We start from the raw sequence: 18067 nt of genomic DNA on the forward strand, positions 1-18067 counted from the left end.
AATGCTGCTGTGAACATTTGTGTGGATGTGTTTTCAGTTCTCTCAGGTGTATAACCAGGAGTGAAATTGCTGGGTCACATGGTAACTCTATAGACAACCCTTTGAAGACCTGCCAAACTGTCTTCCTAGGTGGCTGCAGCGTCTCACCTTCCCGCCAGCAAGGTCTCTGTGTCCCTGTCCACACTTGGTACTGTCTTTGTAATTATAGTTTCCCCGTGCGTGTGAAGTGGTGTCTCGTTGTGGTTTTTATTTACACATGCTAGTGACTAATGGTGTTGAGCATGTTCTCATGTGCTTATTGCCCATTTGTGTATCTTGTTTGGAGAAATCTCTGTTCTGATCCGTTGCCTATTTTAAAACTGGATTGTCTTTTTCTATTGTTGATTTGTAACAGTTCTTTAAATATTCCAGATACAAGTCCCTTACCGGATGTATGATTTGCATATATCTTCTCCCATTCTGAGTCTTGTCTTTTCATTTTCTTGATAGTGTCCTTTAAAGAACAAAAGTTTTAAATTTTGATGAAGTCCAATTTATCTGTGTTTTCTTTCTTTCTTTCTTTTTTTCTCCATTCTTTTGTTGTTTTGTTTAAGAAACTATTGCCTAATCCAAGGTCAGGAAGATTTATAGGTACGTTTTCCTCTAAGAGTTTTATAGTTTTGGGTCTTTGATCTGTTTTGAGTCCATTTTTGTATAAGGTGTGAGATAGAGGTCCAATTTCATTCTTTTGCATGCAGATGGAGAGTTCAACGAACCATTTCATCACCCCAAAGGCTGTTTTTTGAAAAGACTGTTCTTTCACCCATTGAATTGTCTTAGCATCCTTGTTTGTAATCAGTTTTCCATAAATGTATGAATGTATTTCTGGATTCTCAGTTCTATTCAGTTGACCTATACGTCTATCCTTATAGACCATCCAGTCTTTTTTTTTTTTAAATTAATTAATTAATTAATTAATTAATTTGGTTGCACTGGGTCTTAGTTGCGGCAGTCGTGCTCCTTGGTTCCAGCATGCATGTGAGATCTAGTTCCCTGACCAGGGATTGAACCCGGGCCCCTGGAGCTCGGAGTCTTAACCACTGCACCACCAGGGAAGTCCCTACACCGTCCAGTGTTGATGACTGTAGTTTTGTAGTAAGTTTTGAAATCAGGAAGTGTGAGTCATCCAACTTTGTTTTTCTGTTTCATGATTGTTTTGACTGTTCTGGCTCCCTTGCACTTCCATATGGATTTTTAGGATTTGCTTGGCAATTTCTGCAAAAAAAGAAGGGGGGACACTGGGAGTTTGATAGCGGTTGTGTTGAATCTATAGATCAGTTTGGTGAGTGTTGCCATTTTAACAGTCCATGAATATGTCTTTTCATTTATTTAGATATTCTTTAATTTCTTTCAACAATGTTTTATGGTTTTCAAAGTATAGACTTTGTACTTTTTGTTAAATTTATTCCTATTTGCATTGATGTTATTGTAAATTGAATTGTTTTTTTTATTGAAATATAGTTGATTTACAATGTTGTATTAGTTTCTTGTGTACAGCAAATGATTGTTATACATATATATATGCATATATATTTTCTTTTTCATAATAGGTTATTACAAGATATTGAATATAGTTCCTTGTGCTATACAGTAGTTCCTTATTGTTTATTTATTTTATATATAGTAGTTTGTATATGTTAATCCCAAACTCCTAATTTATCCCCCCTTCCTTTCCCCTTTGGTAACCATAAGTTTGTTTTCTTTGTCTGTGAGTCTGTTTCTGTTTTGTAAATAAGTTCATTTGTATCATATTTTAGATTCCACATATAAGTGACATCATATGATATTTGTCTCTGAGTTACTTCACTTAGTATGATAATCTCTAGGTCCATCCATGTTGCTGCAAATGGCATTATTTCATTCTTTTTTATGTCTGAGTAGTATTCCATTGTGTATATATACCACATGTTCTTTATCCATTCATCTGTTGATGGACATCTAGGTTGCTTCCATGTCTTGGCTATTGTGAATAGTGCTGCTATGAACATAGGGGTGCATGTGTCTTTTCAAATTAAGGTTTTGTCCAGGTATATGCCCAGGAGTGGGATGGCTGGGTCATATGGTAGTTCTATTTTTAGTTTTTTGAGGAACCTCCATACTGTTCTCCACAGTGGCTGCACCAATTTACATTCCCACCAACAGTGTAGGAGGACTCCCTTTTCTCCACACCCTCTCCAGCATTTATTGTTTGTAGACATTTTAATGATGGCCATTCTGACCGGTGTGAGGTGATACGTCATTGTAGTTTTTATTTGCATTTCTCTAATACAGGGGTCCCTGACCCCCAGGGCCACGGACCAGTACCGCTCTGCGGCCTGTTAGGAACTGGACCGCACAGCAGGAGGTGAGCGGTGGGCGAGCGAGTGAAACTTCGTCTGCCGCTCCCCATCGCTCATATTACCACCTGGACCATCCCCCCGTCCGTGGAAAAATTGTCTTCCATGAAACTGGTCCCTGGTGCCAAAAATGTTGGGGACTGCTGCTCTAATAATTAGCGATGTTGAGCATCTTTTCACATCCTGTTGGCCATCTGTATGTCTTCTTTGGAGAAATGTCTGCCCATTTTTTGATTGGGTGGTTTGTTTTTTTGTTACGGAGTTGTATGAGCTCTTTGTATATTTTGGAATTTAAGCCCTTGTCAACTGCATCGTTTGCAAATGTTTTCTCCCAGTCTGTAAATTGTCCTTTTGTTTTGTTTATGGTTTCCTTCACTGTGCAAAACTTGTGTGTTTGATTAGGTCCCATTTGTTTATTTTTGCTTTTATTTCAGTTACCTTGGGAGATTGGCCTAAGAAAACATTGGTCCGGTGTATGTCAGAGAATGTTTTGCCTGTGTTCTCTTCTAGAAGTTTTATGGTGTCATGTCTTATATTTAAGTCTTTAAGCCATTTTGAGTTTATTTTTGTGTATGGTGTGAGGGAGAGTTCTAACTTCACTGATTTACATGCGGCTGGCTATCCAGCTTTGCCAACACCACTTGCTAAAGGTGAATTGTTTTCTCAATTTCACTTTTGGATTGGTCATTGCAAGTGTGTAGAAGTACAGTTGATTTTTGTGTATTGATCTTGAATCCTACAATCTTGCTGTACTTATTTATAAGCTCAAATAGTTGTTTAATTAGGTATTTTCATGTTTGGGGTTTTGTTTTATTTTTTCTTTTTTGGTATTTTAATGTTTGATAAGGAAAGTTCCCGTCCATTTTTCTGCTGTATTTTGCTCATCTATTTGTTTTATAACATGGCCTTTAGTTTTATTTTATGAGGCTACACCTAACTCCGGCCCCCAAAAATCCAGTACATTTTCTGATCCCTTACATATTTGAGAATATATTTTTGTGGACTTCACATATAATTGTCAAAATAACTGGATATAAGATTCATGGAGCATTATGTATTTTTCTCAGAATCCTGTCGACGTAGCTCAATTTTTCCCCTGGCATGTGGTGTGCCAGAAAATTCGGAGGTTGCCCTCATCATTTTTTCCTTAGAGGATAGCATGTGTCTTCCTTATGAATGCTTATGGAAATTTTTCCCTTTATCTTTACAATTTAAAGTTTAGCCAGAATGTGTCTGGGTATGAATCACTTTTCCTTCAGTTTGCCTGGAACACAGTAAACATTTATAAAATACAATTTTTTTTTTGTTTTGCGGTACGCGGGCCTCTCACTGCTGTGGCCTCTCCCGCTGTGCAGCACAGGCTCCGGACGCGCAGGCTCAGCGGCCATGGCTCACGGGCCCAGGCGATCCGCAGCATGTGGGATCCTCCCGGACCAGGGCACGAACCCGTGGCCGCTGCATCGGTAGGCGGACTCTCAACCACTGCGCCACCAGGGAAGCCCAGCCTCAAAGAATTTTTTTAAATTATAGCTGTGTTGTGCTTCTGCTCCGTTCGTTGTGGGTTAATCTTCTGAATACCTGCAGTTCTCAAGTTCAGATTTAATTCTCTCTCCTGCTCGTCTGATCTCTCTTTTCATGAACTTGGTCTCGTTGTTCTGACCTGTGTTGCGACGTCAGGGGCAGCGTCCCATCCTGTTCTCACGGCCGATTAACTCTCTGTGGTGCTGGTTCCGCTCACTCTCACCTGGGACGCATGTTCCAATTTTGCTCTTTCAACTTTCCCTTCCTGCAACTTCCCTGCCCACCCAGCTCCGCTCACATTTCAATGTGTCTTTGAAGTTTACCTTTCTTTTCCCCGTTTTGTGCTGTTGTTCCTGCGCCTCCGCCTTTTCTCTCCTATGCGTGTCTGCTCCTGTTCCACTGACCTCATCATTTCCTGTACCTTACTGAGGATGTTTTTATTCTCATTCTAGTAATAAATTATTTTTAGAGATTTAATCTTTTCCTGGGTTTCAGGATGCTATTATCATGTTCATGTTCTTCAGAATTTAAAAAAATTGTTGCTTTAAACTTCTTCCTTTCTCTTTTAAAAAATTTTATTTAAAAAAATGTGGTTATACACAAACTATCAATACTGTGGTACAAATGAACTTATTTACAAAATAGAAATAGAGTCACAGATGTAGAAAACAAACTTACGGATACCAGGGGCTAAGGGGGGGATAAATTGGGAGATTGGGATTGACATATACACACTACTATATATAAAATAGGTAACTAATAAGGACCTGCTGTACAGCACAGGGAACTCTACTCAATACTCTGTAATGACCTACATGGGAAAAGAATCTAAAAAAGAGTGGATGTATGTATACGTATAACTGATGCACTTTGCTGTACACCTGAAACTAACACAACATTGTAAATCAACTATACGCCAATAAAAATTTAAAACAAAAAACAAAAAAATCGTGGTTAAATCTATATAACATAAAGTGTTCCATCTTAATCATAGTCAAGTGTGCAGTTGAGTGGCATTAAGTGCATCACACCACTGTGTCACTGGCCCCACCATCCATCCCCAGACCTCCCTCCGTCCTGCAAAACTGAAACTCTGCGCCTGTTAAGCAGTCACTCCCCAGCCCCCCACCCAGCCCCTGGCCCCCACCCTTCCTCTCTCCGTCTCTGTGAATTTTTACTCTAGGGACCTCATGTCAGTGGCATTGCACAGTATTTGTCCTTTTGTGTCTGGCTGATTTCACTCAGCATCATGTCTTCAAGGTTCATCCACGCAGTAGCAGGTGTCAGAACTTCCTTCCTTCTGAGGGCTGAATACTAGTCCACTGTGTGTATGTTCACATTTTGTTTACCCATCATCCGGTGGTGGGCGGTTGGATTGCTTCCCCCTTTTGGCTGCTGTCCTCGTGCTGTGACCATGGGTTTACGAATGTCCCTTTGAGTTCTGCTTCCCCTGATCTTTAAGGAGACAGCATCTCATCGGGACGTGGTGTTTGTCACCAGGTGGCAACATGGATTCCCCCTGGTTTGGCTCTCCATCGTCCGGGGCCGTTTCAGTTAGCTTCTCAGATACACGGATGGGAAGCAGGTCGGTGTGTGTGATCCCCAGGCCGGTGTTCAGCACCTAAGCAGGGGCTCGTAGCTCTGGTGTCCCGCGTGGAAGCCTCCACTTCACCCAGTGGGTGGTTCTCTGATTCCCTGGGCCAAGGACTGCACAGAGGACTGCACGGTGTGAAGGTTTGCCCCCCGGCTGAACATTAGACACACCAGAGGAAATGTTAAATGACGCTATGCTTAGGCTCCACTCTGAACCGACGACTCAGGCGTTCTGCGTCCGGCCCAAGCACCAGAGGTTTACCAGCTCCGCAAGTGATGCCACAGTGGAGCCACGGCCAGAAGTGCTTTGTCTCAAGATGCCTGACTCAGGCTGTCCTCCTGCGCGGTGGCCCTGGCCTCCCAGGATGCAGGTGCCGCCGCCCCCCGCCCCTCCCTCCTGCCGTGTTGTTTTTGGGAATCGGGGTCTCTGACTGGACACAGAAGTGGGGATTGGGGTGCTGTGGGGGGCTGGAGCCCTGGCTGCCTGGAAACACATTGCTCACACAGGGGAGGCGGCTGTGCAGTTTTCTGGAACGTGATTCCGAAGAAACGGGCAAGGGGGGACGTGCCTTCCGCCTTCCGTCTAAGGCAGGGGCTCCCCTGTTTCACAGAGCAAACCAGATGAAAACCACTCACTCCTGGCTGTTTTCCTCAGTTCCACTGACCTCGGGGCCAGCAGAGATGTCAGATTCTGGTTAAGTGTTGCTTCTGGTCAAGGTCTAAGATTTCGTCTTTTTCTGTGTCTCCATAGGTGTCGTAGTGGGAAGGTGGTTACATTTTCCTCTGTTTTAACTGGGAACTACTGGAGTATCTGACCTGTCTCCTGGGCCAGGGGAGAGGCCTATGGCTAGTCTCCCGTGTCAGCTTCAGCGTGGGTGGAGGTGCGGGGTGCTCACAGGTCAATCCGTGAAATCCGAAGAGGTGATGGGCGTCGGGGGCCCCCGAGGGGGAGGAGGGGGGCCTAGTGCAAGGAAGGGCACCGGCCTTTACAGAGGTGCAGAGGTGAATAAACCACGCACTCGGGACGGGAAGTGGGGGGAGAGAGAGGCATGCTTCCCAAATGAAGTGGAGAATGGGGGGCCCTTCTGAGAAACAAGGCGGATGGGAGAGTCATTCCGGGGACAGGCTCTTGAAGCCCAAGCTAAAGAGCTCGGGGTTGGCTGGAAGCCGTAGGTGACTGAGCAGGAGGAAGACAAGCCCAGAACATGGGGGTGGTTCTCTAGTCTGTGTGAGTGGATGGGTGGGTGGACAGACAGACGGATGGGTGGACAGGCAGAGGGGTCGGTGGAGGGGCGGGAGGTAGGGGCTGGGGGGAAAGGACTGACCCCACGCAGCTGTGGCCTCCTGGCTTCCACACTGGTCCACGGGGAGCCAGGGGCCCTCGGGAGGAGGGACGACCGGACCCTGGGCTAGGGACGCAGAACCGGCGTCTTTCTTCCATCCCCCACGGCACCCTTTTCCATGGCACCTGTTACTACAGAGTCTGGTGGGGTGGCCTTTAAGACACTGGGGTGTTGCTCGTGTTCCTGGACCGCGGACATCTCTGCCCCTCCCTGGAGGAGTCGTCCGCCTCTTCCCCCACCGGCCATAGCACTCCTTACCGAGGGCAGGCGCCCTGGCCCCAGGCAGCCACAGGACAGGCTAACGCCTCTCAGACGGCCCAGGAAGGCCCACCGAAGCCAGCCTGCTGTCTGGAATCCAGCGGCGGGAGGCGGGGGCGTGGATGGGTGCCTTTCGGAGTCCCCACCCCGGATTCTGGGACTGTCACCCACAGGGCTGGCCTTCTGCCCAGATCTGTAGGTCTGTGTCTTCAGGGGAAGCTGGTAAAGGCTGCACACGGAGGATCCTCCCTGCCTCCCCCATGGAGGGCAGGTAATTATTCTTATATGTTAGTGCCGATTAAACACGCGGAATAGCCTGGAGGGAGGCTCAGGTGTCACCTTTGATGTACACAAAGGAAGCTCTCTCGGCTCCTGGGGTTCTCGCCCATCCATCACTCTCCTGGTGGGTGGAGGGGAAGGGTGGCTCCAGCCTCAGCAGAGCTCAGAGGACCGGTTGGAATTGGCTTTGTCTTAATATCCTCCCTTTGATCTGCTGAGAGGCTGACAGCGAGAGGGGAAGGATCTCATTAGGTGACATAAATCAGAGCTAATGAAACCACAGTCCTCCGACAGACGCAGACTTTCCTGTGTGGGGAGAGGCGGTGAGCGGTGTTGCCCTAACCCTCCCCTCCGCTGGGGGGACACAGATTAATTAAGGCTCCATCTCCTGTACCCCCACCCCCGCCCCTGCAGCAAAGCTTGACTTTAAGCTTCTGGGGGCCTAGACACCAGCGTCCGCTCCGCCCCCCGACGCTTCCTCCCGCTGGGGTGCTCGGGGTTCCAGCCCCCAAGAGTTTTCATTTCTGGACTCAGCGACGTGCACACCCTGGGAGGCCGGGCTTTGGGACCCCAGCTCTTCACGAGACCTTGGCCATGACGCGGGGCAGGAGTGGCCGTCCCCTTGGGGTCTCTGGGAGTCTACACCGGGCCCTGTCTGTGGGGCAGAGACGGGCGAGTGCCGTACGCTCCCCAGTGGGCCAGGGCAGGAGGGGAGGGAAGCTGGCTCCATGCCGACCGCCTTCTTTGGCTCTGCCCTCTTCGCTCTGTGACCTTGACCGTCCTTGACCCCTTTCCTCCTTGGTTGCGGGGGTCCCTCCCAGCCCTCCCCCGTGACTGGTCTCTCCTCGGGCGGCGGTCCTATGAACAGCGCTGGGAGTGCTCAGAGCTCCATCAAGACGAACAAAAGCCACACAGGTCGAGTGCCCACTTGGCAAGGTGCAGGGAGAGGCCACAGCCCACGCCCCCGGGGGTCTTCCCGCGTGATCAGAGAAGAGCGTGGTGATGGGCAAGAGTCCAGAGCTGGCCTTGGCCTTCCTCCCGCCACACTGAGCATCCTCCCCATCCTCCTTCCCAGAGCTCCCTGCATTCCACGTCTGTGTCCCAGTGCCAGAAGTTTCTCTCAAAAAGCTATCATCTCCGTTGAAATTAAAAGGCTACCTAATAATGTCTGCCAGATTTCTAAAAACACTGTCGGCAACTTCCATTCTTTAAAACAGGAATAGTGTCCAAGTGGTAAAACTTTAATCGTCCTGAACTGCTTGTGGGCCACGGGGTGGGGTTGGCTGCCTGAAGCCTCTACGGAACGCTAGGCCCGTGTGTCAATTAAAATGAAATAAACACAGAGGCTCCGTCCCTCAGTGGCACCAGCCTCCCTTCAGGTGGTCGAGAGCCGCAGGTGCCCCTGCGGACCAGCTGTCTCAGAGGCGACCAGAGGCCCCGCCCCCTCGCCCTTCAGAAGACTCCTCCCCCGGGAACCAGCTCAAATGTCACCTCCTCTGTGAGGCCTTACTGGATTTCCCACAGGCATCGGGCGGGTCCCAGCTGCAGAGTGTTTTCCACAGGCTCACTTGACCAAGTACCAACTGTGGGTTTGGAGCCACAGACTTTGGAGTCAGAAGCCCGGTTTCACCTCTGAGCCCGCTTTCCTGCAGGCAAGGTGAGAAGGTCGAGCTTCCAACTCCACAGGGCTGGGGTGGAGGTTCAATATGCAAGTGTATGTGAAATACTAGCGTGCCTGGTGATGACTAGCTCTCAGGAAACGCTGGCTGAGGTTTTCGTGTTGCTTCATTAAATAGCCTAAGAGCTTCTCCAGAGAGGGGTTGTGTGCAGCTCATGCTGGAGCCCGGAGCCGAGGCTGGCCTGGCCGTCGGCGCTGATGAGCGCTTAGTGTGTTCCGTGCACTCCATTGGGTGGAACGTCTCAGTCCATCGGGACTGACGTTCATCCGCTCCGATGAAATCGAGGGCTAAGGGACTGACGCTTACTGGCTGAACTGAGACTCCTGTGATGAGGGGCACCTGGGGAGCCTGGTGGTTGGGGGGCTGCGGTCGTGGCTTGTGAGAGCCCAGGGAGAGCGCACAGGCCCCCTGGGGGGGTGGGCGTGCAGGCTGCGGTCTCCCAGGGAGCGGGGAGTGTCCGTGTGTAGAGATACCTGGGCGACCGCTGGTTGTGTCTGCTTGGTGCCCAGGTGGACCAGCCCTTCCGCCAAGCCTGCCCCCTGGGAGCCCCACGCCCTCCCGCTGAGGCTGGAGGCTGGAGGCCGGCACTGGTGGCGGTGTTGATGTGGGAGTCTGGGGCCCACTGCCTGCGGGCGGCCTAGGCACATCCTTGCGGCTCAGCAGGTGCCAGTCTGTCCCCGAGCCCTCACCTTCACGGCGGTCCCCCGGTGTCAGTGGCTGCCTCGTGCACAGGGTCACCGGGTCCAAAGTGGCTGCTTTCTTTCTATTTTCACCTTCTTTCACCTTTCTTTTTCATCTTCTCTGTTGGGCCCGCTGGTCCTCAGGGGTGTCAGTCCCTCTCCGCTCCCAAGGGCTGTGTTCCACAACCGCTGGTCCTCCACGTGGCGTGGCTCAGAGTTGGAGAGACCCTGCAGCCACTGGAGCAGAATAGACCAGGGGACCCTCCCTGGGGACTGCGCTCAGAGAGCAGGTACCATGCCTGATCCCTTTTGAGTGGACACCTGGTGACAACAAGGGGATCAGCTGGTGGTCCACTAGGAGCCCCGAATCTGTCCCACTGTCTTGAGTTTGACTAAGATCGGGTAGTACGTAGGAAGGGTTAGAGAAAGAAAGTCCAGAGAGGGTCTGTTCAGTCAATCTAGTGCTCTGCGGGCTGTAAGCGACCTTGGTCTCCAAATAGGAATGTGCCTCCTGCAGCTCAGACAGGTGCAGTCCTTATAGGGACCCAGGCTGGTGGAAAGAAGCCCTAAGCTTGAGTCCAGCCCTGCCGCTTACCCGCTTCAGGCATTTCTCTCTCCTTCTCTGGGCTCCTGGCCCTTCTGGTGAGCTGAGTGGGGCGGGCGGCTCCTTCAAGCTCTGAGGGAACAGGATCTGCGTCTACACCCCAGCTCTTCCGGTCTCTGTCACTGTCACTGAGCAAGGTCCCAGCTCCATCTCTTCTGCTGTCACTGGCTCCCAGCTGGGGTCTCTCCACCCTCCCATTCTGTCAGTGGGACCAGGCCGCTGCCTGAGCCTGCGGGGCTTGGAGAGCAGGGGCCCAGCCCTCCCTCCGGGCCTCCTGGGGGAGCGCGGGGAGCCGTTTGGCTCTGGAGAGGCTCAGCGGCTTCCCCAGAGCCCAGGCAGGCCCAGACTGGCCTGTGAGGTGCCTGCTGGCCAGCAGCCTCCTGGGGAGCGGAGCCCAGCCCCCGTGGGAGCTCGGGCTATTGGCTTTACTCCAGGGCTCCGTGGCATAACTGCCCTCTTCTTCCCTGCCGGAGAGCTGGACCAGCTCCTCAGCTGCCACCTCCAGAGCAGGGGGCCCCCCGCCCACCCTCAAGCACGGGACCCGGGAGCCGGAACCCAGACTGAGGGGTGGGGGATGCTTGGAGGACACCCGGCCTGCCAGGGGCTGGGCAGGGGCCGCAGGAGGGTCCCCAGGGGCTAGAGGTTGCTGGGGGCAGGGGGCCGCCCCACACAGGAGAGGGGCAGGGGGAGTGGAAGCCGGTGCCACTCCGTTTCCTCTCGTCCCCCTCCCCACTCCTCTCTGGGCGCCTTGGGGACCCACCTAAAAGGGGGCTTTGTCCTCCCAGCCGACGCCTCAGGAGGACCTGAGGTCGCCAGGTGCCGAGCTCCTCCCTGGGCCCCCCCGCCCCTCTGCACAGCCTCCCTGTTAGAGAGGCAGCTGCGGGCAGCCTCTGAGCTGTGCGTTTCGTGTGCATTTCGCCTCCAAGTAGTCTCGGATGGGCGGGGAGTCAGTGTGTACAGCTGAGGAGACCAGCCCAACAGGTTAAATGAGGGATTTGTGACTAGATCCTCCTGCTGGCCAAGTCCATGCTCACAGGACGCCCCCAGGGTGAGAGCTGCCACATAAAGTGCAGATACTGCACAGGACCTACTTATTCTAAAAGGTTATTCCTGTTTATTGGAAATTCAAATTTAACTGGGCAATGTCCCAAATATTGCATGGGACCTACTTATAGAAAAAACGATTTGGTATTTACCCGAAATTCAAATTTAAGTGGGCAACATGGATCACTGTGTGGGAAATCCAGCCCTGCTGCCCTGGGTCCATGGCCCACACTGAGCCCACCTGTGCCAGGCCCGCCCAGACACAGGCTCAGGCCTGACCGACCTCGCCCGCGACTGTCCCAGCTCCAACACTTGCCAGTTTGCTGGATTCCCCCTTCCGCACGTCCCTGTCCCCAAGCATCGGGCAGGGTGGGAGGTGCTGCAGACACTTCCTCTGCTCCCAGCACCCCCCCACCGCCCCCCCCACCCCGCTTACGGCGCCTGAAGCCTGTGAGCTGTGGACGGAGGCGGGGTGTTCTCCCTGGTCCAGCCCAGCCCTTCCCTGCGAATGGGACAGCCGACCAGGGAGAGGTGGCCCTTCTCAGCCCTCCTGCCCTGGGCTGCACCCAACACAGCAGCAGGACTAATCAGGGCCGTGGTGACCTGTGAAAGCGGGCGCAGGCGTGTGTGAGGCCACACGTGTGTGTTCACCACGTATGCACACAGAGGCAGCTCCCGGACGCCGAGCTCACCGAGTGACGGCCGTCCCCCTGCCCGGCCCCAGACCCGGCTCGCGTCCGGCTTCCCGCCTCTGTCCTCTGTCCTTCAGTGGGACGCTTCCCCGGGCGCTCAGGTGCTCACCCTGCTCACGACTCCAGGACCGGTGTCGCAGGGGGTGAGGCACGTGGATTTGGGCTCAGACACCTGGGTGGAACCCCAGCTCTCTAGTGACCTTGGTCCCTCTGTGAAACACGTGCTCAGAGCCCCTCGTGGCATTGCTGCCAGGACGCCGATCACATGCCTGGTACCGACCTGGCCTAGGACAAGGGCTCGTAAGTGGGAGCAATGACACTGCGGGGTCGTGGTTGTCACTGGAGGGGGAGCACCCCTGCCTCGGGGACCCAGGCTCCCTGGAAAGGCAGCGGCCGAGAGCCAGGCTGCAGCCCCACCCGACCCCCCGTGTCCCACGGGGAGGGGGGGCTTATGGATTTGACCTCCTAAGGTAGTATGAAGTCGTGTCCGCTTCCCATCCACACTGGCCCTGTGTCCCCCTGCCTGAGGCCCTCATTCATGAGCCCCACCCGCCACTGTCCTGGCCTAAATCCTACCTTCCTTAAGGCCATTTGTGGGGCTGCGCTCTATGTGGTCTAAGTGGGACTCAGGGCTCAGCTTCCCGCCCATGGTCTCTGGGAAAGCTGGGGCCAAGGTGCTGCCCCACTGGGGGTCTCCCCAGGCCCATGAGGAGCCTCCGGACATCTGCTGGGGTCTCTGTGGACGGGAGTGAGGTGAGGGTGAGAGCCTCACCATGGTGGAACGGGTGTCAGAGCAAGACCACGCCTGGTAGGAAGGTCTGTCCGGGTCCCCTCAGGCCACTGGCGGCTCGGCCAGCCCCAGGCTGGGGAGTCGCTCCCCTGTTTATTTGAGGACACTGCTGTCTGTGAACGGTGTGTCGTGGAGGGTGTGGGAGATGACTTAACCAGGAGGGGGTGCTGGAGCCCGGGGCCTGGAGTGATGGGTGACTGAACCCCAGAGCAAGGCCCCAGGGCCAGCCGAGCACTGACCACAGGACGAAACGTCTGGCTCCCCATTCAGGCTCCCTCTCCCGTCCAGCTGTCCCTGCCGCTGACCAGAGCGTCAGAAGCTCTGGAAGGCCTGGCTCGGTGCTTGGGAGACATTAATGTGCTTACGACCCAACCGATGACCTGGGAGTCAGGTTAGAATTCAGGTTCTGACCCAGAAAGTCCGGGATGGGGCCTCAGACTCTGCCTTTCCGACCAGCTCCCCGGTGGTGCTGAGCTTACGGTCTGTGGACCACACTGCCGGAGGACGATCTGCACCGCTGATGCCTGGGGCCAGGGGCGGCGGGGGCGGGGGAGGCATGACGGAGCCGGTGTGGCCAAGCCTGCTCGATGGGGTGGAGAGGCGGTGTGTGAGTGCGGGGTGCGGGAGATGGTGGGTGGGGCAGAGGGAGGAGCTCCAGGTTGGCGCAGGGATCGGCGAGGCGCGTGGGCGCAGGAGCGTGCTGGCGGAGCAGCACGACGGTTAGAGGTGTGTTACCTGGAGCTGGATGCCTGAGCTCGAACCCCAGCTTCACCACTTCCCAGACGTGTGACTTACCGCAAGGAACTCAGCCTGTCTGTACCTCATTTTTCTCATTTGCAAAATGTGAACCTCACAGGCTGTGAAAAAATTAAATGACGTGATACATACAGTGCCCCGGAACATAGCAAGTGCACGCTTGGTAAACGGGGCCTCCGACTGTATGAGGATGAGGCTTCAGGCGCTGCCTCCGAGGGTCTGTGATGGCACACGGGGCAGGTGGGGGTGAGGTGAAGGGCTGTCCCGTGCGGGGTGCTTTGCAGGGGATGCTAAAGGCTCCTAGAACTGCCGGGGGCGATCCTGTGCCAGGGAGCTTGCCAGGCCGGCACCGTGACATCCCCGGTCAGGGCAACAGGGGCTCCTTCAGGAGAGGACCCTTTGGGGTCTGGACCCTGCAGTGGTCCAGCTCACCCCTCGAGCTCCCACGGACGTGCCTGTCCCTTTCTGGGCCTGGTCTTGTGCCGAGCACCTGTCTTTTCGTCCATCTGCCCGCCTCCAGGCTGGCCCCTCCTCAGCACCAGAAACCTGGCCACGTCCTTCTTTGTTTACAGCCCCCCCTGGCTCCCCGTTTCCCTGACACAGAGCACAGAACCGCTCGCAGGGCCCTCAAGCTCCAGCCCTGCTCCCTCCGGCTTCCCCTTGCCCTTCCTGAAGCCCCGCCTGGGCCTGGCTGCTTGCGTCCCCTGCAAGATGCTCTCTTTCTTTCCCACACGCCGCCCTCCTCCACTGGCTGATTCCTCCTAGTCGGCCAGGTCTCCACGTCACATCACCTCCACCTGAGGCCACTCCTAACGCCTCCCCAGCCATCGCACTGCGCTGGAACGTCTTCCGACCTTCCCACTGAGTTGTGAAGGGTGGGGACACCGTCCTCTTTGTGGCCGATGCTTATCCAGCACTTTCCAAACTGTCTGTGCATAGAAACATCTAGGGCACTCTTTAGAAACAGATTCCAGGCCCCACCCTGGCCTTCCGAACCAGGCCATCCTGGGAAGGCTCTTGGAGCCTGTTCCCACCTGTGGTCCCCAGGTCACCAGCACAGTCAGACCATCGAGGGTCTGACGACAGTGACCGAGTGACAGGCACTCACTGAAGGGCCTGTGGCCGTCAGGTCAGGTCTGACGTGGGTGGAGGTCTTTCCTAGTTGCAGCTTTCGGGGCCTGTCCTGGTTGGTTTGCTCTCCCATCCAAGGCTCCTGTGTCTGCCTGTTCACCCACAGCTCCCCTGCTGGTGAGCCTGGGGGTTTCTCCCGGGGGTGGGAGGGACACTGGTGAAACGGCTCAGGGAACAGACAGGAGCACTGCCGGCTGTCGACACGTAGGCTCGTGCTGCTGGGATGGAAGAAAGGCACCTCCGCCACCGCCCAGTCTTCCTTAGGGTCAGCATGACGGGGCCTTCGGGCCTGTGTGGTTGAGGGCTGGCGTTTCCATGACATAGGTGCCATCTGCCCACACAAAGGACCAAGCATCAGTGCAAAGCCCCTCAAGACAGCAAAGCCCAGGGGCAGATCCACGGCCACAGGCCAGCTTGTCTCGTCCCTGTGGGACCAGCTGCATGGGGTGATGGGGTTTCAGCCCGAGCCCTGGACTAGGAGGCACACTGGTCACTGACCTCGTGGCTTGGGCACAGCTGTGAAAAGCCGGCATGGGCTGTCTCCTTGTCCTGCTGGCTGCCAAGAGTGTCTAGACCTCACACCAGAAGTCCTCTGCCGCCGTGGACCCTCTGGCTGTGGACAGACCGGACCGTCCACCATCCGTCTGCCTGTTCTGACATCCAGGAGCCTCCCGTAGGCCATCAGCCAAGCAGGGAGCCCCGTCCAACGCCTGGGCCCTTGAGCCGGGGAGCAGGGCGAGCAGTAGGAAGCGGCCTGTGGTTTTGAGGAGGCATTTCCTTTGGCCACGTCCAGGGAGGAGCTCTCCCCGTGTCCATGGTGGGAACATCTCTGTTATCCAGCCTCAGAGGGGATGGGGCTGGGGAGAACAGCGTCCCCAGAGCAGGGGAGCCGCGGCCCAGATGAGGAGCTTGAGCGTGGCAGGGGGAACACTGTTGTCCACAACCGGGCTGTGGGTCCAGCCTTGGGTCACCGACGGGAATGCAGGACGGAAAGGGCAAAAAGCTGTGGCTTGGAGCCGAGGCGAACCCCGGGGTCCCTTATTCCCAGGCGCCTCGGAGGCTGCCCTGGCACAGCACTGACCCTCCCCTCTCTCCACCAGGCGCCTCGATGCCAACCTCATCTCCCTGGTCCCGGACAAGAGCTTCGAGGGGCTGTCCTCCCTCCGCCACCTGTGGCTGGACGACAACGCGCTCACCGAGATCCCCGTCCGGGCCCTCGGCAATCTCCGCGCCCTGCAGGCCGTGACCCTGGCCCTGAACCGCATAGGCCGCATCCCCGACGACGCCTTCCGGAACCTGTCCAGCCTCGTGGTGTTGTGAGTGCTGCCCCTCGGCCCGCCCAGCTGGCGGCGTGTCCACCCTGCACAGCTGCGCTCTTGGCTGTGTCCCTGAGGTTTCCGAACCTTCCGGTCTGCGTTTCCCCTTGTAACGTGAGGATGACCATCTCCTGTTGACCCCGTGGGGCTGTTGTGAGGCCAGGCGACATAAGAAGTGCTCTGAGAGGCTGGAAGAGAGGAATTAAGCTGCGATTCCCTCTGCTATTATATGCAGATATTTTAACTATACCGCACCAATGGGAATGCATGCCAAATATCTCCTGAATGATTTCCACCATATTTGACAATCAGGCAATGGGTGGATGCAGTCTTGTGCTTTGGCACAGGGGTGGGATAAACTCACCTCATCCCCAGGCCTGGAGGAGGAGAGAGAGGCCAGCGCTGTAATTAGACAGCAGAGCCCCACCGGGTAATTCCCTGGGAGATAGCATCCCCGGCAGGAACTGGAGCGCAGGGTTAACTCTGTCCTGCCCCCCCCATCCCCCCCACCCCGGAACTTTGGAGTGCAAATTAGCATTGGAGTGCAAAGTTCACAGGGTAATTGCCAAGGGCTTGGAGGTCACGTGTAATTGCTTTGGGTTACATCCTAATTGCCGTGGGGACGTAAGGCCTCCCCTGCTCTTGGAAATCTGGTATGATTTTCCAAGCTAGGGAGCGGACGAGGCATGAGTTTGTCTACTTCTCTGGAGAAGCGGGACCAGCATCCTCCTGCACCACATCCTCTGTCAGCATGGCCACACTGTCCTCCTTCTGGGCGCCAGTGGGGGGTATTGACGGCGGCTAAACAGAATGGGGTGGCTGATTCCAGCTTTGGTGATGCCCTGTGACATCGTGATGTTCCCTGGGAATAAACGGCGTCAGGTCTCTGAGAGACAAGACTGCTGGAAAAATGCGGGCCTCACAATGGGCCCCCGACAAGCGAGCAGTGGAGGGTGTACAGAGGCCCGTGGGGGCCCTGCAGAGTCCAGGGGAGGAGAGCCGGCCGCTGTCTCAGAGGCTGGCGGGCCAGTTCCAGTAGCAGGATGCTGGTGGGAAGGAGAGCAGTGCTGTCGCTTAACTCTCAGGCCGAGGGGACCGGACGCTGAGTCAGGCTTGTCTCGGGGCTCAGGGCAGCCGAAGCAGCTGGAGGAGGGAAGCGGGGGCCTGCTGGGCTGGGGGCCGTCCTGGGCCGGGAAGTTGGCTTAGAGTAGGCAGGTGAGGAGCAGGGGCTCCAAGCAGGTGTCAGCAAAGACACGGGGGCGGCGGGCTGTTGGCTGAGGCGAGCACGCCAGTGAGGCCGGAGAGAAGGCCGGGCAGCTGTGTCCGGGGGCTCAGAGTCAGAGCAGGAGTCCGGCTGTGGCCTGCGCGGGGCAGGGGAGGCTGGAGGCGAGAAGGGGGGTTGGGAGTCTGGTTTGAAGGATGGGCGGGAACAGGGGAGACTGGATCTAGGAGGCAAAGTCCAGCTTAGGGAGGAGACAGAGGCATGGTCCTGAGGGACGTTGCGAAGGAAGAATCCATCCGACTTGAGGTTTTCACAGGGTGGGAGGCCAAGGTCGGGGGCGTGAGTGGGGGAGTTTGGCTACCGCGGATCCAGGAGGGGCCGGGGGGCCACCGGGCACAGGAGGGGAGGGGCCCAGGGGCCCACGACGCTGAGCAAGGAGAAGGCCCAGAAGCATCGCCCCTGCCCTTCAGCTCCTCCGGCCCTGGGACCGGGGACATAGGCTGCCGTGGCCGGTGACCTTGCAGGGCAGAGGGGGCTGGAGAAAGCCGTCCAGGACCTAGGGCTGAGCTGCAGGAAAGTGCAGAGGCAGAGGAAGAAGGTGGGTGGACGGAGGTCTGGCCGGAGGCGTGAGGCAACCAGCGGGTGCAGAGAGGCTTCGTTTCAACCCGAACCCTGGGCCTTGGTCAGGCTGCTCTGCGCGGCCCTGAGGGGACCAAGGGGCGCTGAACTGGACGGCAGTGCTGTCCTGTGTGGGGTCTCATCTCTTCCTCTGGACCATAAGCCC

General features: G+C 55.3%; 1 protein-coding gene across 2 annotated transcripts in view; it reads left to right on the top strand.

Moving 5' to 3' along the window:
- Positions 1–18067, top strand: part of LGR6 (leucine rich repeat containing G protein-coupled receptor 6) — a 97678-nt gene that overhangs the window by 45605 nt on the left and 34006 nt on the right. The window contains exon 5 of one of the 2 annotated variants that reach the window (XM_082615161.1): positions 15846–16061. The exons of the other annotated variant lie outside the window; for it this stretch is intronic. Within the exon in view, the coding sequence (XP_082471287.1) occupies positions 15846–16061 (216 nt within the window). The remainder of the gene's footprint in view (positions 1–15845; positions 16062–18067) is intronic. 2 annotated transcript variants of the gene reach the window in all.

Source organism: Mesoplodon mirus (assembly GCF_964341445.2).
Source record: "Mesoplodon mirus genome assembly, chromosome: 3".
NCBI classification, from domain to species: Eukaryota; Metazoa; Chordata; class Mammalia; order Artiodactyla; family Ziphiidae; genus Mesoplodon; species Mesoplodon mirus.